The sequence below is a fragment of the Scyliorhinus canicula genome, chromosome 19 (assembly GCF_902713615.1).
Source record: "Scyliorhinus canicula chromosome 19, sScyCan1.1, whole genome shotgun sequence".
Taxonomy (NCBI): domain Eukaryota; kingdom Metazoa; phylum Chordata; class Chondrichthyes; order Carcharhiniformes; family Scyliorhinidae; genus Scyliorhinus; species Scyliorhinus canicula.
In genome coordinates this window covers 46,678,835-46,695,082 of record NC_052164.1, presented here as the reverse complement: position 1 = coordinate 46,695,082, position 16,248 = coordinate 46,678,835, and the positions used below count along the sequence as shown (strand labels likewise).

General features: G+C 46.4%; 1 protein-coding gene across 2 annotated transcripts in view; it reads right to left on the bottom strand.

The window, feature by feature from the left end:
* mrc2 (mannose receptor, C type 2) overlaps nucleotides 1-16,248 on the bottom strand; it is a 293,165-nt gene that overhangs the window by 38,054 nt on the left and 238,863 nt on the right. For both annotated transcript variants that reach the window (XR_005458165.1, XM_038778997.1), the window contains exons 18-23: nucleotides 12,862-12,929; nucleotides 12,075-12,175; nucleotides 8,133-8,278; nucleotides 5,085-5,199; nucleotides 2,480-2,643; nucleotides 1,030-1,138 (exon numbers count right to left, since the gene is read on the bottom strand). Coding sequence is in view for 1 of the 2 variants with exons in the window: in XM_038778997.1 (XP_038634925.1) it covers nucleotides 1,030-1,138; nucleotides 2,480-2,643; nucleotides 5,085-5,199; nucleotides 8,133-8,278; nucleotides 12,075-12,175; nucleotides 12,862-12,929 (703 nt within the window). In the remaining variant the exon portion in view is untranslated. The remainder of the gene's footprint in view (nucleotides 1-1,029; nucleotides 1,139-2,479; nucleotides 2,644-5,084; nucleotides 5,200-8,132; nucleotides 8,279-12,074; nucleotides 12,176-12,861; nucleotides 12,930-16,248) is intronic.

The window sequence follows — 16,248 nt, the reverse complement described above, 5'->3', positions numbered from 1 at the left end:
ATATTTTTTGAAAAAATACCAAACCTCTTCAGAGAGACATGCAAAGCGTGGAATTCATTTCCAGGGTTAGTGTTGAGATGGGGGCTATGCCAACGTTTATGATTGGATGGACAGAGGAAGGAAAGGTTATTGAAGAGATGTTGGAAAAGGAATGTCGGAGTATTTGCACAGAGGGTAAATGCTGACAAGGACTGCCTGGGCTGAATAGCCCAATACCTGCTCGTTATTTCTATGTAGAAATCCTGACACAACAGCTATCAGCCCAAAGTGAGCTAACATCCCACCTCTCCAGGCTACAGGTAGGGAATCAATGGAAGTACTAAGATCAGAGAGGTAATTTCAACGGATGTGGACATCACAGACAAGGATAGAATTTGTTGTCCATCATTTGAATGACGTACTGGCCATTTCAGAGGCACAGGGCAGGATTTTCTGTCCATTTACACTGGTAGGATCTAACAGTCCCATCAATGGCGGACCCATGCCGTGGGTGGCGAGGGGTGCATTCATCAGGAAACCCCGTTGACAACAGTGGGACCAGAAGATCCTGTCACCGGCCATTGGGTGAGCTGCCCTCCGTCACTGCAGAACACACCGCAGAGGGGGAGGAAAATCCCACCCACTGTTGTGGGTCTGGAGTCACATGTAGGCCAGACTGAGTAAGGTCAGCAGATTTCCTTCCCTAAAGGACATCAGTGAACCAGTTGGGTTTTTTACAATAATTTTATTGTCACCATTACCGAGACCTTTTAGTTCCAACTATATTAATTGAATTTAAATTCCACCAGTTGTCATTGATGGGATTTGAACCCATGTCCCCAGAGGATTAGCCTTACCTCCAGAGTACCTGTCCAGTGACACTACCACCATGTCACCATCTCCCCACTTGAAGAATAAGGGTGTTAAGGGGAATGAAGAGAGGTCACAAATGGTCTTTTATTAAAAAGAACTGAAAAAGGAAAATGGTGGAACATATCCGACGGACTTTCTGTTCTTGGGATTTTCTGCTGGAGTTTGACAGGATCATACCTTTGTTTCTCTGACAGATGTAACCATTTCTATCACTCGTGCAGCTCCTGTCGTCCCAGCGCCCAGTGAACTGTGGGTGTAAGGCGTGCCAGATCACTGCACAGTTTACCTGAAACGACAATACAGCAGCTTGGTCCACATGTTAAACTCAATCAGATACATGTCACTAACTTTGGAACAGAACTATGATCTCTGAGCAGGAGGCCCAGTCACCAAACAGCAGTGCAGAGACTGACCAATTACTGACCATACTGCTATTACTGACATTGGCCAGACCTCACGGCACCGACGGCTCAATAATGGATCAACAATCGATACCCTGACAGTCTAGCTTATGAACAATGGCTTTGACCTCAACATCTGGGAAGAGAGTGCACTGGAGTGCCCACGATGGCGAGCGCTGCTTCACCAAGGTACAACTGGTTCTGAAGCAGGCCAAATGATGGAGGCCCAAAGGTTTGAGAAGGAAGCTCAAGGCAGGAATCCCTCATTAATCACGGACTGACTGATTGCTGACGTGGAATGTGGATTTTAACTGAGTGTTTTTTCCCTTGTTAATGCGATTTCTCCTTTAGCCTTTTACATTTCCTTTTCTACCTCTTTTACCTTGCACTGACTTCACCCTTTATACAGCCTCCCTCGCTTTCTCTCACCTTTTCTTTCTCACCCTCGCTCTGCTCCAGGATTCTGTGGCAATCATCCTCCTCCTTTTGAGTGACTGCCGGAAGAAGGAAGTGACTTCAGGTGAGACTTTAAGACGAGCTCTGTCTACCCTCTCAGGCGGATGTGAAATATTCTTATGAGGAACAGCAGAGGTGCTCCAGAAAGTATTGACCCTTCAGCCAATCTGATTCTGGGACCTGGCTGTGTGAAAATTGGTGGCTGCATTATTTTCATTATAATCGTGATTACCACTCAAAGAAGTGGCTGTGGATCACTTTGGGGTGGCTTGAGGCTATTAAAAGGTGCTATTTAAATGCTCGTTCTCCTCTTTAACAGCGATATAATCTTGCATTCCCCTTGGTAATTTTTCTATTGTATTTCAAGTTTGTTTCCCTTAAACAGAGTCCTTTGGCTTTCCTATTCCCCTCTACATTTGTCTAAATCTGGTTTTGCCTTCACAGTATTTTTAAACATCTCGTACATGCAGACACTGCATCACAGTGTTTATGGAATAGATAAAGAGCCAGTCTAAAGACCAGCGCGGGCAGCTTGGAGACCTCTTAGCAGTGCCCTCTAAGGTTGATCAAGAACAGAAATTCTTCCATTTAAATTGAGAAAGAAACAAGAAAATTAGGAACAGGGTTTGCAAACGTAGCTCAGGGAAGGAGGGTTGTGCAGGGTGATGGGGGGAATGCTTTTGAGGCCTCCAAGGAGGTGGGGATGCGGGTGAATGTGGACATTCCTGATATCCAGTCACCTGACGACAGCACCAAGAGGGGCAACGTACCAGTTCATTGGTTGCAGAGGAAGTGTGCTGCCCTGAAGGTTCCCCCGGAGCCCAGTTGACATATTTCAGTGGTTCCTTTTGCAGCCACTGGAAGTCCTTGCTTGTATCGTGCAACCCGATCCAGAGGTCGAAGGTGATGTTTGGAAGAATGGCTGTGATAAAAGCTGGCATGGAAAATACAAATAGATCAGGACGATAATGATAATGAGAAAGAGTGCTTAATCCCAGAGATGGCAGAATGCTATAGTCGGAACGGGGGTAATTTTGACTTTGTGTAATGGACAACAGTGAATCGGCAATCTCTTTGTCATCTGTCTTCAATTTTGTTGAAGACAAAATTATCCCAAGACAGTTGACAGAGGTAGCAAAATCTGGGGCTGGGTTCTCCAGTCCTCCAGCCGTGTGTTTCTCGGCCGCGGGCCGTTCGCTGGTGGCAGGATTCTTTCTTCCCGCTGCTGGCCAATGGGATTTCCCATGGAAGCCACCCCACGCCACTGGGAAACCCACAGGCAGGGATGCGTTGCCGGCGGGAACAGATTTACAGTTTACACAGTTTTACTCACTTTAACGAAGTATTCTTTGAGATTCCCTTGGCTGACACTGTCCTCCGATCCACAATGCTTTGATCGCATAGGGCAGTGAACAGTTCCCCAAGTGGTTCCAGTGGTCCGAGGTGAACCTGTTGGTCACTCTGTGCGACCCCACCTCACGCTCTCTCTCCCTTTTCTAATTGGACAGGTTAGTCACGGGGGGGGGGAGGCCTGCCTGTGATTAACTCTGAGATTCAAACTCTGGCCACACTCAGGGCTGCCAACCCTTTAGGATTGGCCTTGAATTAAAGATCAATCTCCAGGGCACTGCTATTCGTACATCTGGAGAAAAATCATTGGGATGTTAATTTTTTTTTTTGTCATTTTCTTTGAACATTTCTCTTTTCCAGATATAAAAATGCTGAAAATGGAGGGGGGCGGGGGGAAAGGAGGAATGCTTATTATCAAGCATCATCCAATTGGATAATAAGACTTTTTGCTTTCTGATGAGCCATCAATTGCACAAGAGACGAGTTGCTATACAAAAGTTAGGCTTTAATAAGCTAGAACTTAGCCCTGCGGTTGACTACAATAAAATGGACGACCGCCGGGCGTTCCGACTATTTATACCTCGGTATGGAGGCGTGGTTAACTCAGCCTCTCAACCAATCGGAGAGCTGTCACATGACTGGTCTCAACCAATCGGTCGAGAGGCACATGACCGACCAGGGCCAATGGTAAGCCGGTGTTCTGCACCAATGGCAGACAGCTATGCAAATCATATCACCACACTTTCCAAGTGGAGTAGGAAGGCCTTACTTCACATAAATGGATGTGTTGGTGACGTGTTGGGAGCGTGGAGGCAGGTCATGTGATGAAACCTCCTGGAATACACTTAATCGCAGTTGGCATCCCTAACCATCTGGCTGTAATCCTTCTGGAGTGTGAGCAATATTGCATGCACTTAGTCTTTACAGTCTTCACTCACAGCTTTCAAGAAGGTTTCAGGAGTCGCAATGGACCATTAACTGGTCTGGCAAATCCCTGACTCACAAAACAGAATGCACATCCCAGGTTTGCTCTTCTGACTAAAACAAAACTAATAAACTCAAAATATGATATGTGTGGGTGTACACATCTGAGTGTCACTGCATGTGTATTTCTATTTATCCATGTAAAATAAGAAAGTAAAGTCACCATAATCCCAGATGACCATAGGCTGCTTTCCCCTTTTGAGGGGGAGAGCTGACTGGTGGTGATTTAACCTGAGGATCACCACATCTCATGCAAGGTTGAGAAGCCGAGACCTTCATGAATAACATCAGCTGGTACGGGAATTGAACCCCTGCTGTTGGCCTTGCTCTGCATCACGAACCAGCTGTCCAGCCAACTGAGCTCGATGCGTATCCACATGCACCTGCGTGTGTGTTCATGTATTTGCGCGGTCTGTATTGTGTATTTGTATGTCCGTATGGCCTCATGCATGTGTTCATGTGAAGTGTATCATACATCAGTGTGCATGTTTGTATGTTTACATTTGCTTGTGTCCGTATTCATATGTTCATGAGCTGGTATTTTGTTCGTGCTGGGAATCAGGACCGGGGTAGCCTGTCGGTATGTGGTGGGGTGCAGAAGGGCTCGAAGACCACCCCAACAGGTGAGTTGGGGTGTTGGGGCGTCACGATCACTTCCTGTACTGAGGAGCTGCACTGAGTGCGGCATTCGGGCGGGGGGTGGGGGTGGGGGTGGCCCTTTAGAGTGGCGTTAGATAGCGGGGTCGCTCCTGCTGCTACAAGTGCCGGGAATGACCCTGCTAATCCCGCCCAGATTGTTTTTGGTTCGGCAAAGACCAATGTTTGTGTCCATGTGGACCTGTCTTTGTGAGTGTGTTTACTCCTCCCTCTTATTCCAAGGACAGCTTTGAATGCGGGTGCTCGAGAGGGACAGAATAGGGTCAATTGACCAACATCAGAGGCAATTAAATTGAACAAACCCATCAAGGTGGGCAAAATTAAACTAAAGGCAGAAGAAAGGAGATGAAATGTGAATGGACATTGATTGTCAGCTATCGATACCTTGCTCATAATGATTAGAGATTGTTGCTAGCTGCCCTCCTCCTCTCTCACAGGCAGCCTTTCCTTCAATCCAATTAGCACGATCGACTTTAGAATATCCACGTACCTGGAAACACTGCAGTGCAAAGAAAGGGAGGAGTTAGGAGAGGCTGAAGGGTGCAGGGAATGAGAGGGGAGAGTTGGAAGTAAGAATAAAGGAAGTGTTGCTATTTCGTACCTTTGTGCTCTTTCCTTTGAGACCAGTGTGAAGCAGTAGAGGGATTCACAAGCTGGTTAACAGTCTGACACAATGTTAACACTCCTTCCAGAGCTGTAACTATCCGTAATGATACCAGTCGACAGGGCGGTTAGTCCTATATGCCAGATTTTAAGGACAGGTGAGGAAGAATGAGGGAAGGTGCATAGAACGAGGAAGGAGAGAGAGGGAGCTGGAAAGAGAAATGAGAATTGGGAAGCTGGTGTAAGTGAGAAGAGCAATGTGGAGCACAAGAGAGGAGCACAAGGGGGAGATATAGCAAAGGTAAGAGCGAGGAGAATGACGATAGACGGCAAACACATCTTATATTTGCATCTTATTTGGCCTCTTTATTGCTCGCACTTTTCCCTTCTCAAAAGGCATCATTTATTATTAGGGGTCAGGTGCACTAGCGCTGGATACCTACCCAAGTGATAATAGTCTCGGAGTGAGCCTTGGAAGTGACCCTCCATTTGAGGGGGGACATTAACAACTGAGCCTCAAGCTCCAACAGGAGCAGTCCAATACCATGAGCAGTCAATCCTCTCTCTAACCTGGGATACTGAGCAAAGAATGAAGGGTCAAACCTAGCTCGGCCAGGCCAGATACAGAACACCTCTGCAGAGCTTAGGGCTTACAGGTATCACAAATCAATTTGTCTGCCTCTTGTTAATGTGACAAAACTGAAATATTTACTTTAATCTGCAGCTGGAGGCCGGGAACTCCAGTTCCTGATATCCTCCGGTTTTTTGCACGGGTGCTGGCTGGGAAATGGCCACGTGTGTGCACAGTTCATTTATTTTACCTTCTTTAAGCCGGCAACTCCTTCTGCATAGGCAAACGGTGCAAAAAAGCAGATCTGGTGACCTGAACCAGAACGCCAAGTAGGTGCCCCAGGGAGCAAGACATGGGATGGGAGCAGAAAAAAAGGTTCCAACTCCGGGGGCCTGGACCGGCGGCGACCTGCCGGAATGTGGTGGAGTGAAGGGGGCCTCGAGGACCCCCCAATAGGTGAGTTGAGGCATTGGGGGTCGAGAGATCGGGGCATCATGATCATTTCCTGCACTGAGGAGTTACGCTGAGTGCAGCGTCTTCGTGTCTGCGTGGGTTTCTACCAGGTGCTCCGGTTTCCTCCATCAAGTCCCGAAGGACATGCTTGTTAGGTGAATTGGACATTCTGAATTCTCCCTCTGTGTACCCGAACAGGCACCGGAGTGTGACAACTAGGGGCTTTTCATCGTAACTTCATTGCAGTGTTAATATAAGCCCACTTGTGACAATAATAAAAATTAAATGCTCTGAGCATATGGGTTCAGATCCCACCACAACAGCTGGTTCAAAATTTAAATGAATGAAATCTGAATTATAAAATCTAATAATGAATATGAAACCATTATCAATTGTTGTAAGACTCAGGGTGCCACTGTGAAAAGAACGCGCGGCCGAGGCCGCATATAGCCCTGTTTTTTACAACGGAAAGTTCTGCTCGCAGGAACTCCTCACTGTAGCGAGACATCAGGATGCCAAATATCCAAGGTGACGAAAGGAATCGCCGACCTCTGCCCCACCAGTCCAAATGTAACATGGGTAGTCCCCCCCCCCCCACCCCGTACCCCTCAACACCCATGGCAGGCAATCCCGGCCCAAACACATGTACAAAATACCAGTTTGGCACCTTGGCCCTGGAAGTGACCCTGCCAGCTGGCAGTGCCATGGTGGCAGGCTGGCACTTCCAGGGTACCCAGGTGGCACCAGCAGTGCCAGGGCACCACCCTCCCCAAAGGGCATGCAAATGGGTGCCTCCAATCCCATTGGTGACCCCCACGAGAGCTGTTCCATCTGGTCCCTGTTTGTGGGGACCAGTCCCAAATGGCGCTCACCCAAAGCCCCCGAGGCGACGGGATTGAATCCTAAAGCCTCAGGTACCTCGGGAATCTGCACATTAGAGTGAGGCAGTAATATGCAGATTTGCTAAAACGTGATCCCGCCCAAAGTGGGCAGGATTCCCCTTGCAACGTCTCGCGAGATTGCGTTGAATCTCACGAGGCATTGTGAGCCGGGTAGATCGGGCGAGCAGGGTCTCCCAGCCGTGGCGCAGCGTGGCCGGTGGATCGCACCCTCAGCTTCACCAAAGGCTGTTACATTGGACAGGAGTTAACAGTTCAACTCACTACATAGACGTGATTAGGGAAAGCTGATGCCAATCCAGCTGGACAACCCTTTGCTCCCTGACAGTGTTCCTGAAAAGGCGCAGATTGTGTCCGAGAATCAGCTGGAAAGCTCAGAAGCTCTATGCGCGATGCTGGTTTGGCCATGGTTCGACTGTTCTTCGCAAATGAACCACTTCATCTGTGCAAACCGATGATGCTGGTGTTCAGTTGAAGGCATCTGTTCCAGATTGGTGGCCAAGTGTTAAGAATAAATAAATTAATATATGTCTCATTACAAGGACTACATTTTGTGAGAAAATATTTTCCTAAACAGAGAAAAAAATCCCCTTTATCCCATCCTTACTTGATCTGGCCTACATGTGACTCCAGCCCCACACTAATGTGGTTGACTCTTAACTGGCCTCTGAAGTGGCCCAGCAGGCTAATCAGTCACAAGGGTAATTAGGGGTGGGCAACAAATGCTGGCCTTGCCAGTCAGGTACACAGCCTATAAAAGAAGAAAAAAGTAGCCACTTACTGACCGATCTAACACAAGTATTGATCGTATGTGAGGATTTATCACAGAGTTTATGGTGCTCCAGGGGTCAGTACATTCAATATGCCGTAAAACAATAGAGCTGCTCTTCTACTTCACGATAATACCTTGTTTACAAAAGGGGTCCATCCCCTTGGACAACCCCCGGAATGTGCAGATGGCGGAAGAGGTAAAGGGGGCTTCACCACAGAGCTGTTTGTCCGTTTACATATGTACTGCAGGTTATTCAGGCATCTCTGGTCACCCCACACTTCTGTAATGAGAAAGGAAACGTGAGAGAGGCGGAACGAAAGTGAGAGAAACAATAAATGGATCGGGAAAGAATAAGATTGAGAGGCAAGTGAGGAAGAGAATGAGTGAGAGCAAATGAGAGTGCTAGAGCAGGAATAGGAAAGAATCATAGAATCTTACAGCACAGGCGGAGGGCAATTGGCTCCATGCTCCTCTACTAGTTCCTTGAAAGAGCTAGTCAAGTAATCCCATTAGTCAATTAATCCCACTAGCTAATTGATCCCACTAACCAATTAATCCCATTAACCAATTAATCCTGCTAGCCAATTGATCCCACTAGCCAATTAATCCCGCGAGCCAATTAATCCCACTAGCCAATAAATCCCGCTCGCCAATAAATCCCGTCAGCCAGCTGATCCCACCAGTCAATTAATCCCATTAGTCAATCCAGCTAGTCAATTAATCCCACTAGCCAATTAATCCACTAGCCATTTAACCCTGCTAGCCAATTAATCCCACGAGCCATTTAACCCTGCTAGCCAATTAATCCCACAAGCGATTAATCCTGCTAATCAATTAATCCCATCAGCCAATTAACCCCAATAGCCAATTAATCCCGTTAGCCAATTAATCCCGCTAGCTAATTGATCCCGCTAGCCAATAAATCCCGTTAGCCAATTAATCACACTAGCCAATTGATCCCGTTAGCCCATTGATCCCGTTAGCCAATTGATCCCGCTAGCCAATTGGTCCCGCTAGCCAATTGGTCCCGCTAGCCAATTGGTCCCGCTAGACAATTGGTCCTGCTAGCCAATTAATCCCGTAAACCAATTAGTCCTGCTAGCCAATTAATCCCGTTAGCCAATTAATCTCGATAGCCAATTGATCCCACTAGCCAATTGATCCCGCTAGCCAATAGATTCCGTTAGCCAATTGATCCCGCTAGCCAATTGATCCCGCTAGCCAATTAACCCCACTAGCCAATTAGTCCTGCAAGACAATTAATCCCGCTAGCCAATAAATCCCATTAGCCATTTGATCCCGCTAGCCAATTAATCCCACTAGCCAATTAATTCCACTAGCCAATTAATCCCGTTAGCCAATTAATCCCGTTAGCCAATTAATTCCACTAGCCAACTGATCCCGCTAGCCCATTGATCCCGTTAGCCAATTAATCCCACTAGCCAATTGATCCCGTTAGCCAATTGATCCCGTTAGCCAATTAATCCCGTTAGCCAATTAATCCCACTACCAATTAATCCCGTTCGCCAATTAATTCCACTAGCCAACTGATCCCGCTAGCCAACTGATCCCGCTAGCCAATTAATCCCACTAGCCAGTTAATCCCGTTAGCCAATTAATCCCACTAGCCAATTGATCCCACTAGCCAATTGATCCCGTTAGCCAATTGATCCCACTAGCCAATTGATCCCGCTAGCCAATTAATCCCACTAGCCAATTGATCCCACTAGCCAATTGATCCCGCTAGCCAATTAGTCCCGTAAACCAATTAACCCTAGCCAATTAATCCCGTTAGCCAATTAGTCCCGCTACCCAATTAGTCCTGCTAGCCAATTGATCCCGCTAGCCAATTGATCCCACTAGCCAATTGGTCCGCTAGCCAATTGACCCCACTAGCCAATTAGTCCCGCTAGCCAATTGATCCCGCTAGCCAATTGAACCCGCTAGCCAATTGATCCCGCTAGTCAATTGATCCCGCTAGTCAATTGATCCCGCTAGCCGTTTAATCCCACTAGCCAATTAATCCCGCTAGCCAATTGATCCCGCTAGCCAATTAGTCCCGCTAGCCAATTAGTCCTGTAAACCAATTAACCCTAGCCAATTAATCCCGTTAGCCAGTTAATCCCACTAGCCAATTAATCCCGCTAGCCAATTAATCCCGTTAGCCAATTAGTCCCGCTACCCAATTAGACCTGCTAGCCAATTAATCCCTCTAGCCAATTAATCCCGTTAGCCAATTAATCCCTCTAGCCAATTAATCCCGCTAGCCAATTAATCCCGTTAGCCAATTAATCCCACTAGCCAATTAATCCAGCAAACCAATTAACCCTACTAGCCAATTAATCACGTTAGCCAATTAGACCTGCTAGCCAATTGGTCCCGCTAGCGAAAATTAAAGTAAAACTGACCAAGAGTTTTGAAAGTTAATGAATGAGAGAATGAATAAGATTGAATGGGAAAACATGAGAAACTGAGACACATCACATTATTTACTCACTTTAAAACCATAAATCATAATCAAAATAATGTTTTTAAAGGTCTGGTAATGTTAATAGCTTGTTCAGAGGGCCACTAGAAATTAGTTGACATTCTTGTTAAATTGACAGTGTCTGAACACAAATGAGTACAAAGAACAAAGAAAAGTACAGCACAGGAACAGGTCCTTCGGCCCTCCAAGCCCGTGCCGACCATGCTGCCCGACTAAACTACAATCTTCTACACTTCCTGGGTCCATATCCCTCTATTCCCATCCTATTCATGTATTTGTCAAGGTCCCCTTAAATGTCACTATCGTCGCTGCTTCCACCACCTCCTCCGGCAGCGGGTTCCAGGCACCCACTACCCTCTGTGTAAAGAACCTGCCTCGTACATCTACTCTAAACCTTGCCTCTCGCACCTTAAACCTATGCCCCCTAGTAATTGACCCCTCTATTCTGTGTCTTTGTTATGAAAATTACATCTCACCTTGAAAGCACTTCCTCATCTTAAGAAAAGAATGCCAAATATTCCTTCATGAAGAGGGTGTCCCTTTAAGATGAATAGGGAATTTCCTGTAAGACTACAAGGTCAGGCCGCTGTTTCTCTGTAGGGCTCACGTCAATTGCTGCCTTGGAGTTTGATATTAAAAGGGCGGGAAATTATGAAACCTGTGACTGTGACTCGATTGACAATTTAAATGTCATCTCCAGTTTACGACTTTGAGAAAAAAAAGCACCGACTCCTCATTAACGTCAACCAATGCCTCTGTAATCGTTCCATTTGCACTGGGTGAAGTGACTTGATTTATTGCCGTCCAGTTAGATTGGCAGCTCTTCCCTCCCTGGTGGGGTTGATGGACTTCAGCTACGCGGAGAGACTGGACTAGCTGGGCTCGTCATCCTTCCAGCACAGAAGGTTAAGAAGAGATTTGACAGGGGCAGTCCAAATCACTGGTTTTGATAGACGAAATATGGAGAAACTGTAGTGGCAAAAGAGTCAGTAGCCAGAGGTGCAGATTTAAGGTGATGGCCAAAGGAACCAGGGATGACCTGAGGAAACATTTTTTACACAGCGGGTTGTTGTGATATGTGACACGCTGCCTGAAAGGGTGGAAGGCGCAGAGACAATAGTGACATGAAGAAAACAATTGGATAAACATTTGAAGGGGAAAATATGCAGGGCTAAGGGGAACGAGCAGGGGAGTATGATTAATTGGATAGCCAATCTACTGAAGTGCCGACACAGACACAATGGGCCGAATAGCCTCTTTCGGTGTTGTATCATTAAACGATGGTGAAGTTGGGTGGGGCACGCTGTCAGGTTCCCCTTTGCTTTGTGTATTTATCCAGTTTCTATTAGAATGTTACTGTTGAATCTGATACCAGCATCCTTTCAGATAGTAAAATCATCATAACTCCTGCATTAAAAAAAACCCACCTCCCATCTGGCTATTCCCTGGAAACTTTGTAATCTGCTCACCTATCAACAATATTATTACACTCCAGGGCAGGTTTCACCCTCCAGGATAGGATGTGGAAGCAGCTGAAAGGAATTGGGCAATGTCCAGCCCCTGAGGTTCATTTCCTTGTGCCTCTTACCTTTACTGGGTGACATGTAGACACATTTTCTATCCCTCGAAATGGGTCGCGGCCTCCCCGAGGCCCACGAGACAAAATTCAGGATCGAACCATCGGACCATCTGGAACACAGAACATGATGAGGGAACAGACCGTTGTGCTGAGTGTCAAACTGAGTTTAAATCCTCTCGACCACAGTAAGCAACACTTGGGAAAGTCGTGGATGTATCACCAGGACAAGATTCAGATTCTGGGTGTCGTGCCTCGTGCACTCATAGTCAAAATGCATCATGAATGTTGCCCACACCCGTCAGTCACTTGTCGAAATGGAGCCCAGCAGGGGTCTGTATTTTTGAGATAAGCCAGGGATTGGGGAGTGGGGCAGGAGAGAGGAAGTTGAAGAATAAGGCAGTAAGAATGTGGAACTTGCTACCACATGGAGTAGTTGGGGTGAGTAGCATAGATACAGCCATTCGGAAGCTAGATAGGGACACAAGGGAGAAAGGAGCCAAATGATATGTTGACAGGGCTCATGCTGAAAGTGGGTGGTAGGAGGCCCATTGCGGGCCTGTTTCTGTTTTGTAGATTCTATGTAATAAAAAAGTGAATCATGAGGGAACGGCTGGAAATGGGAGAAAATAGGACAGAAGGACCCAGTGGAGGGGAGAGGAGAGAAATGAGTGCGAAAAATTGAGATTTGTTATCACAGAATCAGTAATGAGATACAATGAAAGTAGTCAAAAGATGCTAAGATGCAGAGTTCAGGAGTGAAAGGGCTCCAAACTGCTGAAGGATAAATATCACAAACCTGAATCGTCCATCATTCTCGTTGGTGTGAAGGCCAATCCACCAAAACTGGTCTTGAAAACGGGAAAGCTGGGAAAAGAAGAAAATGAGCTGGTCATTCCTTTCGCTGTAGGCATCACATTTTTTCAATTCATTCTTGGGTTGCAGGCATTGCTGGCAAGGCGGCTATGATAAAGTCTGGAAAGGAGTCCACACACAGCCGAACTGGTTGAATCAAAAGGAAAAAATGTTAAATGCAACAGAACAACAGTACAGAGCAATTACTCTACTACTGGAGACAGCTCCCAATTCATGGCCCTCCGGGATTTATACAGGATGTCAAAGGGGCGCCATGCCCCTCAGTGGGGGAGTGCATATTCCCTACAGTCGCCCAGTCTGATAAGTGTCCCATTACCTGCTTAAGGTTTCATTAGTGTCCCATAACCTGCTTAAGTCCAGGTTGTGACAGCGGCCATTTATTGCCCATTGGTAATTACCCTGTGAAGCTGGTGGTTAGCCGCCTTCTTGAACCATTCAGTCCACAGCGTTCTCACAGTTGCTGGTGGGCGGACGTTCAAAGGTTTTGACCCAATGGCAGCAAAGAAATGGTGATATATTTCCAAGTTAGGACCAGGTGGGGAGGCTGGTACGGGATACTTGCCTGGATGAGTGCAGCTCCAACAACAACTAATAGGGGCTGGTTTAGCACACTGGGCTAAATCTCTGGCTTTTAAAGCAGACCAAGGCAGGCCAGCAGCACGGTTCAATTCCCGTACCAGCCTCCCCGGACAGGCGCCGGAATGTGGCGATTAGGGGCTTTTCACAGTAACTTCATTGAAGCCTACTCGTGACAATAAGCGATTTTCATTTTTCATTTCAAGTATTCCATCACAATCCTGACTTGTGCCTTGTAGAAGATAGAAAGGCACTAGAGAGTCAGGAGGTGAGTTACCCATCACTGGATACCTAACCTCTGAACTGCTTTTGTAGCCACAGTATTTATATGGCTAATCCAGTTCAGTTTCTGGTCAGGGGCAGCACAGTGGCACAGTGGTTAGTACTGCTGCCTCACAGAGCGAGCGACCCGGGTTCAATTCCTGCCTTGAGTGACTATGTGGAGTTTGCACATTCTCCCTATGTCTGCATGGGTTTCCTCCAGGTGCTCCACTTTCCTCCCACAGTTCAAAGATCTGCAATTTAGGTGGATTGGCCATGCTAAATTGCCCTTAACGTCCAAATGTTAGGTGGAGTTATGGGGATGGGACAGGGGAGTGGGCCTCGGTAGGGTGCTCTTTCATGGAGTCGGTGCAGACTTGGTGGGCTGAATGGCCTTCCCCTGCACTGTAGGGACTCTATGAATGGTGACTCCCAGGATGTTGATAGAGGGGGATTCAGTGATGGTAATGCCATTGAATGTCTTGAAGATGGCCTTTGCCTGGCACTTGTGGGGTGTGAATGTTACTTGCCACTTATCAGCCAAGCCTGGATATTACAAATGAAAGATTGAGTGGACTTGGCCTATGTTCCCTGTAGCTCTGAAGAATGAGGTAGTCGAGTTGAAACAAATAAAATTGCTAAAGGATTTGACAGGGTAAATGGTGAAAAAATATCTCCCTTGCTTGGAGAGTCTAGAATTCTGTGTGACAATCATGTAATAGGTGAGTTAGCTGAAGCTGCCAGTGCATCACATCCTGTGATGGCTTCAACAATGGGGCAGTTATGCACAAGTGAAGGAAGTGTTGACTCAAACCTGTGCGATCAACCTGTGTACAAATAAACTGTCTTATTACAAGTTATTAAAGCTTGAGAAGTTAACAGTTAGTGGAGTTTGAAACCTGTCCAATTTTCCCAACAATTTAAAGTTTCTCTGGTGGAATAAGAAAAATGCTCCAGGAAATTATGGGTGCAGTTCTCCCAAACGATTTCTTAGTGTGGTCTCTGGCGGGCAAAGAGGTACAATTCTCACCGGGCTGTTGGGTGCGATCCACAGCACAATCCCGCCACACTTAGAAACATTTTTGGAGGTTGAGCTGATCTGCGCCCTGAATGAGGTTGCAGGACCTGAAGACACGGGGAGGTCTGGCTCCTCAGAGATTGGGGATTCCTTTGAAACAAGCGCCTTGATATCGGTGCTATGTCTTTTCGTCCGACGACATTTCGTCCAACGACACTTCGTCCACGTCTTTTCGTCCAACGTCTTTTTGTCCGCCCGTCTTTTGGTCCAACGTCATTTTGTCCGGTGATTTTTTTCGTCAAAGATTTTTTGTGACTTTTTTCGTGTTTTTGCTGGATGATTTTTTTTGTCAAAGACTTTTTGTAACTTGACTTTTAGTAACTTGCTTAGTAGCACCACTCCACTTTAACTTTTGTACATGGAAATCTTCTCTAATGCACATAATATACAATAAAGGATCTTTATTACCGGCCTCTTTCCTTTAACGAGCCTCGTTAAAGGATAGTTATTATCGTTCTCTCCCCTTTAACGAGCCTCGTTAAAGGATAGATATTATCTGTCTCTTTCCTAATCCCGAATTCGCCCATCCCGAAATGGCAAAGTTCATTGTGTCAACGAAGAGTAAGCGGAAGGTGGCTGATGGAAATAACTATATCTATGATTTTCATTCGAGCAGTGCAAACCTAGGAAAAGAATACTGGAGATGTGAGAAAAGAAGGCTATGTTCAGTGCGGATTCACACGGTCACGGAAAACAATGAGCCTAAAATTATTTATTTCTCTAATGAGCACCTTCATCCAGCTGATGTCGATTCGTTAAATGCTAGAAAAGCAGTTGCAGAAATAAAGCATGAAGCAGTGGAAAACATAGCAGCAAGTTCGCGTAGCATTCTAGCGGCCAAGTTTACGCAGCTATCAGAAAATACCTGCTCTCAACTCCCAAGGCTGCCCGTCGTCTCAAGGACTATTCAAAGGTGCCGACAAAAAAATTCTGGATTTCCCGCTAATCCAGCGGCTAGACACGGTTTTGAAATACCTGACAAATATTGCAAGCTTGACAATGGCGAGCAGTTTCTGAGGTTCGATTCGGGCGTCGAGGATCAACAGCGCTTACTAGTATTCGCATCAGAAAGTGCTCTTCATGATTTAGCATCATATCGTCATTGGGCATGTGATGGAACATTCAAGATTGTGCCACAACAGTGGTTTCAACTGTTCTGCATTCATGTACAAGTTAAAGGTAGCAGTCTACCACGGGTCTTTGCATTACTGCCGAATAAAAGGAAGCAGACATACGAATTATTCGCTTTCTATCAATTAAATGCTTTTATACGGAGTTGATTTGCAATTGGTTAATTGGACGAAGTGACGTTGGACCAAAAGACGGGCGGACAAAAAGACGTTGGACGAAAAGACGTGGACGAAGTGTCGTTGGACGAAATGACGTCGGACGAAA